We start from the raw sequence: 15,361 nt of genomic DNA, 5'->3' as shown, positions 1-15,361 counted from the left end.
TCGTAAAACTTATTACATTTTCAAAGACTTTAGTTTACACACACACAACTATAACTGAACAGAGTTTAAAACAGCTTCGATTTTATACCTGCATTTGGGTGAAGTGATATGTTACAACAGTTTTGGATGAGGTGAAAACAAACTTTCAACACAAGACAGAACACGAAACAATGGGTATAATATTGACCAGGCATTGACACCTGCCATTGGAGGACTGCCGAACATCTATACTCCAACACTTTCCCATCACATTTAATGGGGGCCTGTCCACGGAGCTTCACTCAGGTACTAGTACCAGAACGTCAATTTGTGGTAAGCGTACTTGGCTTTGCTAAAGCTGCTTTTCAATATTATCATTAATTTTTATATTTATATGGTGCTGTGTGTCTTGTGCATTCCGAGAGTAGCATATGGTGAGTGTGGGATAACTTCGGATTACGTGGTGACTGTAGGCCGCAGTCATTCTCTTAATTGGTCATCTCTCCCTCCGTGTTATTATTCGTGTTTACCACCTTTTGTCCCTAGGATATTTCTCATATTATCGGCAGATCATCATTGTGGTACCCTTGTACTTTGGTTTGTCTTCGGGTCAAAGCACCCTATCTTCTGCAATCCGACCGAAGGAGGATAAGAGGGCTAGTTCCTCTTAATAAGAGGGTTCCTCTAGCACGGACTACGTTGCTGAGTTGGGACCTCAGCAGCAGTTCTCGTCACCAGTTGACACTCGCACCCCTACACGTCGGTCAGAGATGATGATATTTACTTAAGTAGGGAATTAGCTTCCTTTTTACAGAGCACAAAGTTCGCTAATTCTGTAAGTATCATATTCATTTAGTGGGAAACCCTTGCTTATGTCCTATAGAGACTCGGCAAGGTATGCCTACATTCTTGGACTACCTAATTTACTTTTGGAGCAATTAAATGTTTCATTTGTTTTAGAAACTCAGTTTCACTTATTTAGTAGGATTTTCTTGCCCTTATTCTCTTACATTGAGTACCGGGTACAAGATTTCCTGCAATTTTGATTGACTAATCATTTACCATCCTATAATTAACTTTAATTGTTAAAGAATAAAATTCCACAGGTTTGTTACCAGTTGCCACGTTATCCTGTTTCTGACATTTACCATATCACAACTATATTCGTTGTACATTTATTTGCTATCTTTCACCATGTTTCGTCTCCAAGCTTTCCGTAACGATCCAGCAGGTGAAATAGGGACCTTATGTCGTGCCAAGAGGACTGAATTACAAACTCTTGCACACGAGTATCAACTAGATGTTCCCCATGGAGCCAACAATAATGAATTACATAACTTAATTGTGGATCACCTCTTAGATGAAGGGACAATTGACTCTGAAACTCACGATACTTATTTTATTACAGATAAACAAGATTTGGCAACTATGAAACTCCAACTAGAACTTGCAAAACGTGAGAGGGAGCAACAGCAAGAAGCTATCCACATGAGAGAAAGAGAGGCTGCCCTGGAGAAAGAAGCTCTACAAATGAGGAAAGAAGAAGCTGCAATGAGGAAAGAAGAGCAAGAAAGAGAGGCGGCCCTAAGGGAAAGAGAAGCTGCAATCAGGAAAGAACAAGAACGAGAGGTGGCCCTCAAGGAACGTGAGACTACAATACTCAGAGAGCGTGAGCGAGTACAGCTTGAAGCAAAACATCGTCACCTGGAGATACAACGCGAGCATGACAAACAGCAAGCGGATATGGTTATAGAATGTCGTCAACGAGAACTCACGTTGGAGACTACACACCACATTCAACGCCAGCAAGTTACCGCTAGTATTCCTGTAAGTTTCAATGTCTCCCATGCAAGTAAGTTAATGCCACCATTCGTTGAGACAGAGATTGATGTCTTTTTTACCACCTTTGAGACCCTAGCTAATAAACTTAGCTGGCCTGCTGATCAATGGTCCACCCTTCTCAGAGTGCATCTTACAGGTAGAGCTGCAGTTACTCACAGTACCTTAGAGTCTGAGAATGACTACCAGACCCTGAAGCAAGCAGTTTTGGACGCCTACGTTCTCTCCACCGAAAGCTAAAGACGAAAATTCCGTGACCATCTTAAGGCATGTACCACCACCTTTCTAGAATTTGCCAATACCAAGAAAAGATATTTCATGAAATGGCTGGAAGCAGCACATGTCTCTACATTTGCTGAACTTATCAACCTCATGCTAGTTGAGGAATTCTTGAGACGTGTTCCCCCTTCCGTCCGTTTATATCTAGCAGATAAAGAAGAAACCGACTACATCAAATGTGCGAAGTCAGCTGACACCTACAGCCTCATCCTTCGGCTTACACCAGAACCCCCTTCCAGTAAGAAGTCTTGGCCGGTACAGTTACAATAAAGTGAGTACAGAGGAAGCGAGCTCACAATTATATTGTAAGTATTGCAAACTCTATGGACATACCATAGATAGATGTGTGAAGGCTCAATACAAGAGCAATGAATCTACTAAACCCAAACAGACTCCTCCTAAGTCCGGTAAGCCTGTGATGAATGTTGGTGTTCATGTTAATGATCTTTCTCTCTTCAGTAAACACCTCTATCCTGGAACTGTCTCTACCAACGGTACAGATTCGGAGGGACGTATCAATTTGAAGATCTTGAGGGACACAGCGGCTCTTCAGTCCATTATAATGAAATCAGCTGTGCCTAACGTCACCTACACCGGGGAAACCGTCCTTATCACTGACCTCACTGCTACCACTCCATATCCACTCGCCAGAGTCCACCTGGATTGTCCCTTTGTGACCGGTGAAGTCCAAGTCGCCATCAGGCAAAAGCCTTTTCCCATGCCTGGAGTGCAACTTCTCCTGGGCAACGACTTGGCAGAAGATCTGCAACCGTCCAACCTGATCATCACGGACAAACCCCAGGTGTGTACTTCTGTAATAGATAATCCCATCTTTGAATATGTTCCAGCAGAGGTTCAAGAAAGTGATCAAGTTTCTCCTCCGGTTTTGGTGACCACCCGTGCACCAGCTGCACGACCGCAACCAGCTGATTCTACTGCTACCGCTGTCCCTGAAGACCCTCAGAATCTACCTCCAAATCTTACCAAGTTGGAGTTCCGTAAGTTACAGAAGGAAGATCAATCATTAACACCATTATTCTTCCAGGCTGAGACTCAACCTGACAGTATCCTTGGGTTCTTCCTAGAGAATGAGTTGCTCTACCGCAGATACAGACCCAGCAAGCTGAAGGAGGATGACGATTGGGCCAATGTCGAACAACTAGTGATTCCCACCAGCATACGGCCAGATATTCAACACCTGGCCCACGGAGCTCTTTCTCACTATGGTTTCAACAAAACCTACCACGGAATCAGACAAGACTACTACTGGCCAGGTATGGTAAAAGACGTAAAGAAATACGTCCAGGAGTGTCATATATGTCAGATGGCAGGTAAACCTAACATCTCTATTCCCCAGGCTCCACTAAAACCCATCCAGGTGCCTGCGGAACCTTTCCACAGACTCATCATAGACTGTGTTGGTCCTTTACCCCGGACCAGTTCTGGCAACGTATATATATTAACTATCATGTGTCCTACCCCCAAGTTTTCCATAGCAGTTCCAGTAAAGAACATTACGGCTGCTACTGTGGTGAAACACCTATTGAAGATCTTCACCCAGTATGGATTTCCAAGAGAGGTTCAAAGTGACTGTGGCACCAACTTCACCAGTGATCTCTTCAAGAAGACACTGGAGGAGTTCAACATCACACAGGTACTCTCCAGCCCCTATCATCCTGCTTCACAGGGTTCTCTTGAACGTAGTCATCAGACTATTAAAGCACTCCTAAAGAAATTCTGCAATGACACCTTGAAGGACTGGGATAAACAACTTGATCTCATTATGTGCATTTTCAGAAGTCTCCCCAATGAGTCTCTAGGAGTATCTCCTTATGAGATGCTCTACGGACGTAAGTGTCGTACTCCTCTCAAAGCTTTCAAAGACTCTCTACGTAATGCCACCTTCAGTGACCTTCAGAATGTGCCTCGGTTTCTTCAAAACTTAAAACACATTCTAGAGAGAGTACGTAAATTTGCTAATGACAATCTATTGAAAGCACAAGAGAGGATGAAGACTCATTTTGACCAAAGCAGCAAATTAAGGAAATTTAAACCAGGAAACTTCGTGTTGGCATATTTTCCTATCCCAGGTTCTCCATTGCAAAACAAGTTTTCAGGACCCTACCGCATTAAGGAGTGCAGAAACAACAACTACGTTCTTGAGACTCCAGATAGGCGGCGGAAGACCCAGCTGTAAAGCAGTATCAAGGTATTTCCCCCACTGTGTTGGTATCTGTCATTTAAAGGTCCATACCTCCACAGTGAAACCTTCCCTGCTTCTCCTGAAAGCACTAACACTGAGTCGGTGCTTTCCAAATCGGAAATCCTACCTGATTTTCATCCCAATTTACAGGACTATAATAGTGCTCCTTTGCCGTGTTCTAATCCTATTCTCGCCTCGCCAGATATCACGAAGCCTTTCATCCTCCATGTCGACGCCAGTGGTACCGGCATCGGGGGTGACCTGATGCAACAACGAGGCGAGGAGATTCTACCTGTTAGCTACTACAGCTACAAGGAACTACAGCACGATCAAAAGGGAGCTACTCATCGTCCTGAACTTGCAGCACTTCGAACCATACCTAAAAAGTGCTCGGTCTACCACCATCTACTCGGACCACAATCCCCTACACTTCCTGCAGCAAGCCTAATTCAACAATCGACGGCTTCTACGATGGGCTAGATATCTGCAGAATTTCAACCTGGAGATCTCTACATCAAGGGGTCTGACAACATCATAGCAGACGCCCTCTCCAGAGTCTATGAGGTAGAGGCTGCTCCACCTACCACTCAACCTCCTGAAGACGTAACTTCACCCGGAACCGCAGGCTTTGGGGGAGAGTTGTGACGATAATCTCTTTCAAGAGAGATTGAGCCTGCTCTTCCCTACTTAAAGTTATGTCAATTATACAAGTACAAGATGCTACATTCAAAATACGTCACCGGTAGCACAAAACGTTTTGACCAGGAGGCAAAACATACCCAAGAACCCCCCTACTCCACACACCCTCCAAGCCGGCTCGTCGTCAACCAGCAAACTACCCATCCCAGCCTGCCTGCTCCTGATTGGTGACTCGCCGACCGCGCACCTGCACCCTGCACCTCAGCGCCATCTACATGAGTCGACGTCTGAGCCTGAAGCAGCCATCAACTTCAGAATATTCTTTGTGCTCTTAGAATTGACATCTCTCTCTGGCATACTAAGCTCTCTGGCTTTCGTATACTAAGGGAGGTCTCAGCTAAAGCCAATATTCTCAGCACCATTTCACATTATATTATTTAATCTATTGTGTTTTTGCATTTATCTTTGTTATTTTATTGCACCAGTCATTTACCCGAGATTAGTCTTTATTTTCATTTATGTTTAACGTAAATATATTAAAATTTCATTGTTCATACTTTGTGTTTTACGTGTTCCTCCCTCTAACTTACCACAGACAACAGGCAAGCAGTCTATCTTTTTTTTGTAAGTGTGACCAGGCATTGACACCTGCCATTGGAGGACTGCCGAACATCTACACTCCAACACTTTCCCGTCACAAATTACTCACAGAAACATACTGGAGCCTGTCAGTAAGGTAAGATTTGAGGTATTGCAGGGAGTGTCCTCTGACTCCATAATGATGTAATTTAAGAAGGTTTTGGTGGTTGACAGTGTCAAAAGCCTTATGCAGGTCCACAAATAACCCAACAGGGAACTCATTTTTATCAAGAGCTCCATGAATCAAGTTAATCATACTAATAAGTGCATCGTTAGTGCTTTTTTTGGGTCTGAATCCATATTGACAAGAGCTAAGTGTATTGTGTTTGGCTAGATAAGAGTAAAGCTGCTTGTAGATTAGTTTCTCTAATCTTAGATTAGTAGATATAAATTCTCAACACATGATATTTGTGGTTCATTATGGTGCACAAACATGTAGATAGGTATATACAATGTGTGCATGTAGTGTAATAACAACAAAAACACTGTTTGATTGATCGTAGAATATACATAGAACATATTTGAGTCCCAAAATTTTGAGTATTGCTATGCTCCACACATTTCTTTTTTATTTATAAAAATAAGTACAAAATAGTCAAAGAACAAAACAGGCAAGTACCTAATGAAACAAAACATAAAAAAACAGGACACACATAACAGAGTAACAATACATAACTACAAGCAGGATACACACAATAAGGACACAAAGAATGAAACACACACAATAAATAGCACAAAGAATATACAACCACAAATCGGGCACTGCACACAAACAAAACATTAAAGGCATGAAAGAAAAAAGTACAGAAACACGAACAAGGGAAACCATGAACTAAACCCAGGAAGCACACCCATAAACATATCCAGAAGGCTGTAAGTACACGAAACAAAATCAACCAGCTCCACAAGCCATATACCCATACACAACACATGCAGGGTGTACAACAATACACCCTGCCTCGCAAATCACACACAGAGAGTCGGAAGTACATAACTACAACCAGCTTTACATAACATATACAGAAATAGTGATACACATAAATTACCAGCACCACACAACAACCACAGAAATACATAATTATGCATCAGAAAGAAAGAAAAATAAGGTCCACACATTGAACTATATCAATTCCACAAATTCCACACTTTTTAATAATATTACAGCACAAAACCAGAGAAGAAATGAAAGAGAAACATCAAAATAATTGTGACAATTTATATTCGCGGTAACTGCCACTGGCAGAGGTGGCACGAGCAGAGGTGCCATGAGCACAATCAGAGAACACTGTATGAGCATCAGAGGTCCATGGTTGTTCAACGTCCTCCCAGCGAGCATCAGAAATATTGCCGGAACAACCGTGGACATCTTCAAGAGGAAACTAGATTGTTTCCTTCAAGGAGTGCCGGACCAACCGGGCTGTGGTGGGTATGTGGGCCTGCGGGCCGCTCCAAGCAACAGCCTGGTGGACCAAACTCTCACAAGTCAAGTCTAGCCTCGGGGCGGGCTTGGGGAGTAGAAGAACTCCCAGAACCCCATCAACCAGGTAACAGAGTGGCAGGGTCGAGTGACCCCGTCAGCTTCATCACTAGGCGCCTATAATTTGCTCAACTTCTCAGCTCCATCACGGCTAAAGTATGTCACATACAATATATTTTTTTAATTTATTGTGGTCAGAGATTGCACTTTATTAATATAGGCAGAGAAAAAAAAATGGAAATATTTTATTTTCAGTTCACCACGGGAATGTCATATTTCTAGTCCACGCAGCACGGTGGTTGACTTGCCCAACCATTCATATTTTGCCCGGGAATCGAACCCGGGATCCCGGGATCTTCCACTGGGAGTCAAGGAAGCAAAGTGTACTACAATACCCATCACATCCCAACTAATATAACAAATACACAAATATATGTAACCTTACCTCGAAGGCAAACCAAGCGTATGGTGATATTGCATCATAAAAAAAATCAATTTTCTTGCTGGCCACGGCCGAGGAGCGGGTGGAGAGCATCCTGGTGAGGTTCAAGGCTGCCAGCACACTGGGGCTTACAGATAGTCACGTCGTGCAGGCTGCCAAGATAGTGTATCAGGCAGGCGCTGATACACTATCAGTTGGTTCGGCGGGTTATAAACTCTTTAAGTGGTTAGTCAAAGTTTTGTCCCCTATAGTTAGTACTATTTCCAACTCACACTTGACAAACAATGTGGACTTAGGTAATAAGCTATCCACACTGAATTTAAATTTTGATTTTAAACTAATAAGTTTCGATGTGACCTCTTTATTCACTAAAGTTCCTGTTGATGATCTGTTAGAATTTCTACGTGAGGAACTGCCTAAATATAATTTGAGCTTGCAGACCAATAAAGTATTGGAACTTATCAAATTGTGTATAAAAGACAATTATTTTAGTTTTAATGGAAAATTTTTCAAACAAACATTTGGAATGGCGATGGGCAATCCCCTTTCCCCAGTTTTAAGCAATTTGTATATGGAATTCTTCGAAACAAAAATCTTATCCAGGATTATCCCGGCTAATGTAGTTTGGTTTAGGTATGTTGATGATATTTTGTGCTTATGGCCGTGCGACAAAGACCAGATAGTTTTTCTTAATGAGCTCAATTCTTTGGTACCTTCAATAAAATTCACTTGTGAGACTGAGGAGAATGGTACTCGCCCGTTTTTGGACATTATGATTCATAGAGTCACTAGAAAGTTCAAATTTAATGTGTATAGGAAACCTACCAATGTGGGGTCGTATGTTCATTTTTATTCGAATCATCATAGTAAAGTTAAACAGGCAGTATTTTCAGGAATGTTTCTACGAGCTTTGAGGGTATGCAGCCCTGAGTTTTTTGATGAAGAGATTGCTAAAATATATGAAATTGGGAAGAGTTTACAATATCCTAAGAGGTTTTTGGATTTCTCGTTTGAACAAGCCAAGCGTACGTTTTATAATCACGTCCCTAAGGCGAAACCAGAAATTATCAACTCATTGGTGGTACCTTATGCGAGTGGACTTGAAAAATTGTCTCTGATTTTTAAGAAACTTAATATAAATTTGGTGTTCACTAATAGTACGATCAAATCCAATTTAATAAAAAACTCCCCTGGTACAGCAGGTTGCGTGTATTCGATTCCCTGCAATGATTGTGATTCTGTGTACATTGGACAAACAGGAAAGTCCTGACAATTGCGGTTGTCACAACATGCTTATAGTATTAGAACTGCCCAAACGTCTAATGCATTGTATCTACATACGAGTTTATGCGATCACAATATTAACTGGAATGGGGCAAAAAGCATTACCAATTGTGGGGATTTCGTGGAACGGAATTTAATTGAGTCTGCTCTAATCAGTCAGTGTCCAAATCTTCTTAATGTTAGTACTGGAATGTACAAACTTGATCCATTTTTAAGTTATAATATTGCACAACAGTTTAAGAAAAAACTCTGATAGAGAGGTTTACAATGTCTCATTACAATTTTATATTCATATATTGCGTGTTCATGAGGCTTTTCTTTAATCTTTCATCTTTATTCTCTGACCGCTTAATCCTCTTTGACCATTCTAAGCTAAGCTATACCTGTTTCTGGTTAATTCTTTCCCTAGGGATGGGTTGGTTAGGTGTCGGCCTGTATATCCTCCCCCTTCTCCCTTCTCCTCTAGCCAGTCTGGTGCTGACAAAGGCTTTAACAAGTCGAAACGTTCACCTCCTTTCATATTTCTCTGTGGATTTTCCGCATATATATATATATATATATATATATATATATATATATATATATATATATATATATATATATATATATATATATATATATATATATATATATATATATATTTGAAGGAGTTGGGGTCTAAGCTAATCGAAACAACTAGAGACCCTAGAGCTGCCAGTTTTCTTTTTCAGCGCCTTAGTGTGGCAATCCAGAGAGGAAATGCTCACTGCATCCACGGTTCCTGCCCGCCATCTGAGGAGCTGGAGGAGCTGTTCAACTTGTGACAAGCAGCCTTGTGCCCTGCATGTAATCAATATTGTAACTTTTTTTGTGTAATGACATTTTCAAATAAAGATAGATAAAAATACACACTTAACAAAAGAATAGGGGTGGTAGGAGAAGAAAATATCAAAGTGTTCAGTGAGGATCCACAAGGTCTTCTCTGAGTACTCTTTATTTTCTTCTCCGAGGCTATGGGTCCCTACACTTGCACCAGAGGTGGTACCCCTTCTAGGTTATTTTATATATATATATATATATATATATATATATATATATATATATATATATATATATATATATATATATATTTATATATATATATATATATATATATATATATATATATATATATTTATATATATATATATATATATATATATATATATATATATATATATATATATATATATATACACAAGGTCTTCTCTGAACACTATTTATTTTCTTCTTCGAGGATGTGGGTCCCTTTAATTAAACCAGTGGTGGTACCCCTAAATATATATATATATATATATATATATATATATATATATATATATATATATATATATATATATATATATATATATATATATATATACATATATATATATATATATATATATTATATATATTTATATGGAAGGGAGTACCACCTCTGGCTGGAAGAAGGGAAGAAGGGGGACCCATAGCCTCGGAGGAAATCACACATAACGCATTGGAGGGAATGTAGGTCCCCTCCAATACAGTTTCTGTGTGCTTTTCTCTTACCACCCCCTTCCCTTTTTTTTTTTACTTTTTGCTTTATTGTGTATTTAAATCTTACAAAACATACAAGAAAATGCCTAAAGGTGCAACAGGTACTCTGAGAGAGAACTCTATCAACATCAGAGGCCCGAGACTGTTCAACACGCTTCCACTACACACAAGGGGCATAACTGGCAAACCCCTCACAGTGTTCAAGAGAGAACTGGATAAGCACCTCCAAAGGATACCTGATCAACCAGGCTGTGACTCATACGTCAGGCTGCGAGCAGCCGCGTCTAACAGCCTGGTTGATCAGTCCAGCAACCAGGAGGCCTGGTCGACGATCGGGCCGCGGGGACACTAAGCCCCGGAAGCACCTCAAGGTAGCCTCAAGGTAGGTTATGGATCTCTTGAAGCTCCTCCGCTTCCGGACAGGAACCGAGGACGCAGCAAGCATTTTCCCACTGGATCGCCACACTGAGGCGCTGAAACAAAAAACTGGAAGCCCTTGGGTCTCTGGTGACGTCAATGAGCTTGGAACCCAATTCCTTGAGAAATCCCAAGGCACTCTTGCCCCAGGGGCCATGCGTCTCAGACGCTATGGGAACATAGAGGTATTGACTTTCCATTCGCCTGTACTTGAGTGATTTAGCTGTTTCCCTGTGGTTGGCTGCCCCACCTGCTTGATCAGCTCCGAAGTGTACATAGGTGTCAGCCAGGGTGGATACACATGTGTAGTCCCACACCAACTGTCTACCCTCCTTCCATGAGTATATGGTGATGCCATCAGGGCGGAGTGCGGGGAAATCCGGGTTTTGGACCCCTAGGATGCGAGGTTCTCTCTCTGCTGGGCACCCAGCTGAGACGAGGCTTCTCTTGATGATGTCATTGACCTCGTTGTGTCTTGCATGCCAGCCCATTGTGCTTCCGCAATGCAACCCATGCAGTCCGTATTGGTCTGCTTCCGTCTGTTGCAAATACACTTGTATTCATTGTGAATTGGGGCACCAAGGCGGAGGGCCACTGCTACACGAAGGGATTCTGGATCTAGGCGCGTGCCCATTGCTGACATGGGTACTGCCAGGAGGAAGTCTCCTGCATGGGGGGCACGCACTGCTCTGAGGCGGGCTTTCTCCTTGTCTGATGTTGCGGCGCTGAGCATGGCATCAGCTACTTTTTCCACTAGAGGGTGGTCCCAGCCGGACTGTTTGTGTTGTTTTGTTGGCTCTATAATGGTTGCTGGGGCTGCAAGAACATCCCACTGATTTGAACATTCAGTGAAAGCAGGATCGTGTATTCCTGCTGAATCTCTCAGGGTTGCAGGTATCTCTGACGAGGTCGTGCGATGCGTGGGAGGAGGAAAGGAAGGCTGGTAGAGCAATTTGGGAGGCTGTGCGAACACCAAGGCCGCCGAGTCTTACAGGAAGGGTTGCTTGCTCCCACTGAGAGTCGTCCAATGGCAGGTTCAGGACTTTTACCAGCATGTACCTCAGAAGGGTGTCATACACATTTAACTTAGGGCTGCTGTAGGATGGAGAACATCTCAGAAAGTAGGTCAACTTAGGGAGAGACAGGCATCTTGTGAGGAGAAAGAGAGCATCATGGGCATCAATCTTGTCAATCCTGTCCAGCATTCTCTTTAGATCAGTAATTTTTGCAGCCAGGACCTCCTCGATTGCTCGTGGGCCAATGGGGGCACCCAGGAGAGTGCAATCCGGTGGCTTGACAACGAGAATGTCTGGAAGAACATTTTGTATTTGCCCAGCGATGTCTGGGTTGCGGGAGATTATTTCACATTTGGATGCATTGAGAATGAGGCCTAAGGCTGCTCCCTGCTCCTGGATTTTCCTTAAATCCTCCAAAATGGTTTCCGGGGTTCCAGCGAGAGTGCCATCATCCAGGTACCAGATGTTTAGCTCGCTTGTCAGACTATCAGTGACCTCTTTGATAGCTAGGCAGAAAAGGAGGGGGGCTAAGGGGTCACCTTGTTGGACACCATCACAGGAGTTTATTTCATGCTCCCCAAAAAGGAGCTTAGAGTCCCCACTGTAGCACGATCGGATGAATGGGTAAAGGGGACGGAAATGGTTGTGTACAGCCCTGAGGACAGCGTCTCGTCTGACTTGATTGAAAGCATTTTTGAAGTCAAGCTTTACTAGTGCCTTCTGGTCCGGGAGATCAGCAATGTAAGCCCGCGCTGCAGGTGCTGCAGTTTCACAACCTAGGGGAATCCCAAACCCGAGCTGATGAGGTTTCAGCAAGGTGGCTGCTTCCTGGCTGATAGATCTCACTGCAGCCTTAGCTACGAGGCGTCGGAGGGTGTTGCCAACGGCAATGGGCCTCTGATACCCCTATCCTTCTTTTTTAGAGCACAGAGTGCTGTTCCATAAAAGACAGGCCTGATGTCCTCAGGGATGCCGCCAGCCAAACACACGTTGGAGAATGTGGTAAGTTCCACTAGAAGGTCCTTTGCAGCATCTCCAAGCACCGGGTTCAGCATTTGTTTGATGTGCTGGGGTCTTAGGCCTGTAAAGCCCCCTGCTGAACCTATTGGGAAAGACATAGCTGCTTTGTACACTTCAGATTCTCGAACAGTCAAGGGTTCTATGCCAGCATTGTTTTCCTGTGGATCCCTGCTGCTGTCGGGGGCTCTGAGTGGGTGTTTGTCTTGAAGAACCTCTGCTGTCGTGGCGTTCCTGGGGGCAATAGTGTCATCGCTGGTCATGATTCTGATGGCACCTGTGGTATTGCCCTCTTCTATTTTCCTGGTGATCTGTGCTCTCATTTTGTGGTTCTCAGATGAGTTATTGTTGGTCGTCCTGCGGCTGGTGTCCTTGGCACGAGGGGGGAGGCGGACCAGGACCAGGTGTATATATATATATATATATATATATATGTCGTACCTAGTAGCCAGAACTCACTTTTTGGCCTACTATTCAAGGCCCGATTTGCCTAATAAGCCAAGTTTTCATGAATTAATTGTTTTTCGACTACCTAACCTACCTAACCTAACCTAACCTAACTTTTTCGGCTACCTAACCAAACCTAACCTATAAAGATAGGTTAGGTTAGGTTAGGTAGGGTTGGTTAGGTTCGGTCATATATCTACGTTAATTTTAACTCCAATAAAAAAAAATTGACCTCATACATAATGAAATGGGTAGCTTTATCATTTCATAAGAAAAAAATTAGAAAAAATATATTAATTCAGAAAGACTTGGCTTATTAGGCAAATCGGGCCTTGAATAGTAGGCCAAAAAGTGAGTTCTGGCTACTAGGTACGACATATATATATATATATATATATATATATATATATATATATATATATATATATATATATATATATATATATATATATATATATATATATATATATATATAGATAGATAGATAGATAGATAGATAGATAGATAGATAGATAGATAGATAGATAGATAGATAGATAGATAGATAGATAGATAGATAGATAGATATGTATAGTATAGTAGGCGTCCATCAGTCTCAGGAGACTATGGAGTTGCGCTCTGGTGTTGGCCTGATCTGAAGTGGCCTCACCAGGGTACAAAGCCAGGGTAGGGTGATTCGGGGGAGAAGCTGTTACCCAGGCAGCAGGTCTTCCCCTAGTAGTAGGGATGACAGTCCAGCGTCCTTTTTTTCGGGAAAAGAGGACGCTGGACTGTCGGGGGTTCCAGGTGAATTTGGCCAGTCACTGATTTGGAATTAAGGAGTTCTTATGAGGAAAATAATTTCTGAGATCTTAGAAGTTTGTTAAGAGTTCTTATGGGAAAAAATAAGTTAGAAAATCTTACTTGTTTAAATCGTCCACTGTCATGTTCTGTCAGTGGACGACACGGGGTCAAAGATGTAAGGAAAGCTCCAGATGTGGCCAATAACAAATTACTAGGGCAAATGAATAATGATCGTTAAATGCTCGGTGGCTGAAAGTGGAGTGTTAAATGTCCGGAATAAAGACTGCAATAGAGTGCCTGGATGGCGTTCCTGAATGAATGGGTGTAAATTGCGCGGTACCACGCAAGAGTGTGTCCCAATAAATTTTGGTGGGCTAACGTAATCATCCCAGTCATGAAGCCTACTAAGTGAAGCGTATTAGACGTACCTCAGTGTTGGTGGGTACTAACACTGCGACCATGATAATTATATATAGGAAACAACCACAGCAAATAATCATTACAATGGCTATAACGAGATATAAGTTATTAGGGTTGAGGTGTCCATAAAATGCATAATAATACAGCCGCTGAAGGGGAGGAACACCAGCGTAGAGAGACTGCTGATACCCTGAGGCGAAGAAAGGACCAGAAGAAGTACCTCTGTGAAAATGAGAATATAATGCAGAAAAACTATACTGTTGAAAACCCGGGCATGTGCCGTGCATGGGCCGAAAGGCGAGGTGGGTCCCAGACAGTAGTGTAGTGGTGCGGCGGGACCCAGCGTGGACAGAAGAGTTGCAGAGGGGGCTCAGCACAAGGAGGAGCACAGGCTGGCCTGGCCTGGGGCGTAATAAACTGAAGGAGCATAAGAAACTGAAGCGTCCCAGCTTGATGCAGGAGAAACTGAAGCGTTCCAGCTTGATGCAGGAGAAACTGAAGCGTTCCAGCTTGATGCAGGAGAAACTGAAGCGTTCCAGCTTGATGCAGGAGAAACTGAAGCGTTCCAGCTTGATGCAGGAGAAACTGAAGCGTTCCAGCTTGATGCAGGAGAAACTGAAGTGGCCCAGGATGGCGCAATAACTGAATGGCCCAGCCTGGGGCGTAATACAAATACAAATATTTATTCAGGTAAAGTACATACATACAAGGTGAGATACAAAATGTTGATGGATTTATAGATAGAGCTAGTACATACAATGCCTAAAGCCACTATTACGCAACGCGTTTTGGGCAGAAATGCCCGAATAAACTGAAGTGGCCCAGCCTGGGGCATAATACACTAGAGCGGCCCAGCCTGGGGCATAATAGACTGAAGTGGCCCGGCCTGGGGCATATTAAACTGAAGTGGCCCTGCCCAGGGTATGATAAACTGGAGTGTC

At 42.7% G+C, this 15,361-nt stretch overlaps 1 protein-coding gene across 1 annotated transcript in view; it reads right to left on the bottom strand.

Annotated features, from left to right (window-relative positions):
• LOC123768304 (uncharacterized) overlaps positions 1–7,652 on the bottom strand; it is a 379,377-nt gene extending 371,725 nt beyond the window's left edge. Inside the window, exon 1 of the mRNA XM_069307207.1 lies at positions 7,501–7,652. Coding sequence (XP_069163308.1) covers positions 7,501–7,590 — 90 coding nt within the window. The 5' untranslated portion in view covers positions 7,591–7,652. The remainder of the gene's footprint in view (positions 1–7,500) is intronic.
• Between the last annotated feature and the right edge of the window lie 7,709 nt (positions 7,653–15,361).

The sequence above is a fragment of the Procambarus clarkii genome, chromosome 59 (assembly GCF_040958095.1).
Source record: "Procambarus clarkii isolate CNS0578487 chromosome 59, FALCON_Pclarkii_2.0, whole genome shotgun sequence".
Taxonomy (NCBI): domain Eukaryota; kingdom Metazoa; phylum Arthropoda; class Malacostraca; order Decapoda; family Cambaridae; genus Procambarus; species Procambarus clarkii.
Note: the sequence above shows the minus strand (reverse complement) of the source record. Positions and strands in the feature narration are given on the sequence as shown.